At 35.6% G+C, this 5,030-nt stretch overlaps 1 protein-coding gene across 1 annotated transcript in view; it reads right to left on the bottom strand.

Moving 5' to 3' along the window:
* Window positions 1-3,841: 3,841 nt before the first annotated feature.
* Window positions 3,842-5,030, bottom strand: part of LOC125951444 (golgin subfamily A member 6-like protein 6) — a 2,475-nt gene continuing 1,286 nt past the window's right edge. The window contains exon 2 of the mRNA XM_049680289.1: window positions 3,842-5,030. This exon is cut by the window's right edge and continues 324 nt beyond it. Coding sequence (XP_049536246.1) covers window positions 4,473-5,030 — 558 coding nt within the window. The 3' untranslated portion in view covers window positions 3,842-4,472.

Raw genomic sequence — 5,030 nt, 5'->3', positions numbered from 1 at the left:
TGATGCTGACTGATAATTTCATACATCTTCCAGGCTATTTAACATATTTTAACAATAGGGCTCCTCCCATTCCTTCTACTATCGCCGATCCCACTCCCGATCTGGCGTTCCAGTAAAAACGAGTATCAACTATATGGCACCATCTACTCGTGTTGATGTGTGGCGAATTGGAGAAGGGATGATTCACTTCTTACAGCATCCATTGAAAAAGCGATTCGATAAAAAAAACTGGAGAAAGAGCTTTCACTAAAGTAGTACTCTTACCTGTGCACATATCATTGGAACGCTAGAAAGGTGGGGTGCACAGCGTGTTTATTTCCTGATGGAGCACGTGGTTCTTCCTTTAAAACCATATAAAAAGACCTCACACATTAGATTAAAACAGATATACTTAGGCTTTGACTAAGTGTAACTTTTAGCTACGAGTCTTTTCTACGCATTCTTGAAATTTAATATATTTTATTAATGTTTTTTAAAACTTCCCAGTATTTATGAGCTAACCTATTAGTTGTGAGATTGATAAGTTTTTACATTAATGTTTAGTTTACATTCTTACACACACTACAGTGTTTACATTCTTACCCACACATCTTACAGATAAGTTTACATTCTTACACACACTAAAAATACATACCTTACATGTAATGCACAATTTATCTTTTTATTGCATTTTTTCACACGCTGGTAATTCCAAATGTAAGTGTGTCAAGTCAAACGTTTCCTCCTTTCATTTTCGTTTCCTACCGGTACTTCATATACGCCAGTTTCATTGGTTGCAGCAGTTGAAGCTAGCAGCCTGATCGAAATATCCACGGCCACGATTACACAATTCATTCGCGAGTTCCGTGCCGATTACGTCATTTGGCCAGTACCATGCGAAACAAACTGGATGAAAGATCGGTTAACCATTGATCAAGAGACGATCGGCCGAGACGCTAATGAAGAAGAGAAAGAAATCATCTCTTTAGGTTTCTGAAACCAATATATCTGTCTACGGAAACAGTGGATTTTTAAGGGTGTTGGTGAGAAACGCTGGCGTGTACTATACTTTAAGTATAAGTACTTCGTACTGTGGGCCTGTGGGAAGAAATGACCTACATAGTTCCATTTCCTTCATAACATATTTAACTTAACTGATAAGAATTATTGGTAATAAACATTTACTTAATTATTTTCGGGTCAAAAAAAGGAAAAAAGGCAGATTTTTGAAGTTGAAAAAGTGCTGCTTTTTTCGATATTGCCTCAAACAAACAGCTATACATAATTAAAAGAATTGTGTAAAAAAAAAGTATCAACAATTTTTACAAAAACTCAACAGAACTACCTGGCAAATAGTGTACAGATTATGTGAAAATTTCAAATCGATCGATCCAGTAGTTTTTATGCTACGATGGGCACCGACATTGAAAACGTTGGATTTGGGAATCGCGAGTTAAAGTTGCGAGATGCTTTGAGCCTTGTATGAAAGGCGGATTTTCAGAAATCTTTGTAAGTTTTGCTTCAATTGAGCCCAAAATTTTACACAATACTCTTGAAAGAATAAGCACTCATAGAAAAATGTAAAAAGTAAATGCGAAGAAATAAAATAAATTACCAAAGCCCCCCCTTAAATCATTTAGAGGAGAAGTAGAACTTTAAAATGTTAAACCTTATAAAAGAAGGAACATTGCAATAAATTCCATTGCAAATGTAAGAAATTGTTATTTGGACCGCCTATGACTGTGAGTCAACAAGTGACATAATGTCGAATTAGCGGTGTGGGAAACAGGAAAAGTAGGAAACAGGAACGAATGATTGTAGATAGACAATGATGTAATTCGATGCAAAAGGACTTGGTTCCGATTGCGAGTGTCAGCACAATCACTCCCTGGTCAATAAAATCATGGTGTTAAATCAATTAAAGCAGATGAAAACGTATGGTGAAATGAATGAATGAGGGACAGGACACAGTTTTGCTCTATTTCCTGCTCTATTTTACGTTTAATGTAATACCTTGCCTTGTGGTTTTTAAATGAACAAAACCTGATTATAATTTGTCTAGGACTTCTTTTTAAAAACTTTGGATTAATAAAAGGTAATAATAATACCTAATAAGAAACTACACGAAACTCATCTGTACATTTTCATATTTTCGACTAAAAACTTATCAATAAAAACGATTTGCCTCAGTCTGCTGGTTCGACGAAACGAATATCAAATAACTGTTTTGTTTCTTTCTGAAATTTCTATGACTTTTCAGAAACTAGAAATAGACTTAGTAAAAGAGCATATCAACCATTATATGTTTTATATTAGTGGAATGTAAACTAACTAAATCATTCATCGCACGTTTATAATGAAAATTTGTTAGTTTTAGTTCTATTAGCCTCTCTGTTAAAAGGATACATAGAAAAAAAATCATACGCAGCATGCATTTATAATTGTGAAACGCGTTTGGTAGATACAGAAAACGTTTTTTGCAGAAAATTATAATTATAACGATCAGAGATGTATATGGTAATTCAGATTTTTCGCCGATTATTATCGTCCATAGCATAGAAAACATTATCAACAGCTTGCTAGACCGGCAGGGCTTCTGCCGGTACAAAACCGTAAGAATGCTGATCTATCTCTAGATTTGGATCATTTTTGTTTAATAAAACTGATTTTTGGATAATTTTTGTTTAATAAAACTGATTTTTGGATCATTTTTGTTTAATAAAACTGATCAAATATACCTTTTATAGCTATACTTAATCACATGCACATTACAGGAAACCATCGATTAACTTAGGAAACCATCGAATCAAATCTAGCCCACCAAGATCAAATCAGCCTTTCTCCAGACGCACAGCAATTCTTATTTCGAAATTCCACCTCAAAAAGAGAGTTTACTCATAACGAATAAATAACAGTGTATTTTTCAAGAATATTAGTAACACCTTCTTTCGAAATTATGGTTGAAAATTTTCTAAACTCATTGTGGTTGGAATATTAACAATTAAAATGAAATCAGTTCGTTGATTCTTTTGTGAGAACCGATTAAGAGAAGAAAAAAAAATCTTTCAGATCCAACTGGTTCTTATCGCAATGCGCTCTCCATACGCTCTCGACTTCGTGCGTTGTTGGAACGAATGGTGAGAATAATATTATAGATTTATTACTATGAAATCGTTAGTTTTTCGGTAACGCCGTATATTCTTTTTTAGCTATTGCCAAATAATCACTAGCAATTTCGGTTTAGTTGTTTATTTCCTCAAAGTAATTTTAACATCAGAGCATACTTATTACTCATGTAGTACATGGTTGAGTCACAAGATAACGTCAAGAAGAACCATTAACTTTCTTCGTAACATCGCAAACTTACGAAATACACTATAGAGAAGACTTTTCCCACTCTATCAACCGAAGAGGAAAAGTTCAGTGTAACATTGGGCGAACAAAAGTGTGGGAAATCAGCCTGCCGCTTTGGATGGTGCATTTGGTACCGACCTCATCTATTGTTTAAAGCATCAGTAACATTATATAAAATATCAGTTTCGCCTCACGGAAGAAGAAAATTATTTACAGTTATTTAACAGAAATCCGGTTGAAAGGCAGGTTCGGTTGAATGGCAATGATTGCATCTAAAGCACCAGCAATCCTGATTACTTTTTTTTTCAATTCCTATCGATTAAGCAAACAACCGAAAGCGGAACCATCGGAACAACACGCAGATATGAAGGTTGATTGCGTTCGTACGGTTAATGCATTTCGTTCGGAATGAAGAATACAAGTTCGAACTCAATAATAAAATAATGAGTACCGGAAGAGAAAAATTAGTAAATAAATGTTTTTTTACAGGTTTTGTACATTTGTTGCAATATTTTTTTTATTCCACAAATGCATCCCACGCACATTTGCTCGTCAATTCAACAACTATTTACAACACTATTTACAAAGGTACATAAGATATAGGATGAGGTATTAATGTGAATGGTGTGTGAAGTATTCGTGACCGTGCGAAATATAGAATTCCGAGGAAACGTGTGATTTTTTTACGTTCGTCTAGTCTTCTCTCGGCTAAATGTCCTGCCTGTTCTCTTACAAAGGCATATCAATTTTCTAAGACATTCTAACTATTTTTCAACATTAAACGTTAAACATTCATTATGGTCAAAATAAAGAGTAAAATTCAGGTGACTTAGGAAATTTAATTCCAATGTAGAGAGCAGCACCTGCATACTGGACCCTGGAAATATTGGAATGTTGGTCCACTTTCGTTAGATTATGTAACATGGTGTGTGCTACATGCTCCGAGCGGTGAAAGGAAAACCGTACTGACGCGGTCTGACGGGGCTAGTTTCATTTTTGAACGTAGAAACTGACAGAAGAAAATTCCAACTAGACCATTGTACTAAACAGTAACGATCAACTGATCAACAAAAGAATGAAAAGTATAACAAACAAACAATTAACAAAAGAAATAATTTTGGAAGCGGATGCTTATTGAACTAATGCCATCCGTGGCTGACTGGAACGCAAACCTTCTCCCAGACGGGCTTCCACACTTTTTTCCAAGCAGGCACCTGCACTTCTTTCCAGGCCGGAACCTTGATCTCCTTCCACTCTTCTTTCCATTCTAGTTTCTTTTCAGTGGCCCATTCTTGTTTCTTCTCAATACGCCAAATTTCAATTTTTTCTTCCTTCCATAGTTCTTCCTTCTTTTTTACCCAAATCTGCTTTTTTTCGGTGCGCCACACTTGTACCCACTCTTCTTTCCACTCTAGTTTCTTCTCTGTTTTCCATTCCTCCTTTTTAACTGTCTTCCAGATTTTCTTCCAGAGTGGTTTCCATACCATCTTTTTTTTCCATAGATCATGGCTAGTATACTCCCATCCGTGTTCGTCCTTTCCTAGGAATTTTTCCCCAGGTATACCAACTTTTACCGTGTCGGGAACCCAGATTTGCTTCCACTCTGGAACTTGGATTTCCTTCCATACTGGGACTTGTATCTCACGCCAAACGGGCTTGTTTATTTTCTTCCAGTCTGGCACCTGCACTTCTTTCCA

The sequence above is a fragment of the Anopheles darlingi genome, chromosome 2 (genome assembly GCF_943734745.1).
Source record: "Anopheles darlingi chromosome 2, idAnoDarlMG_H_01, whole genome shotgun sequence".
NCBI lineage: Eukaryota > Metazoa > Arthropoda > Insecta > Diptera > Culicidae > Anopheles > Anopheles darlingi.
The sequence above is the reverse complement of the archived record's forward strand: the minus strand, read 5'-3'. Positions and strand labels throughout refer to the sequence as shown.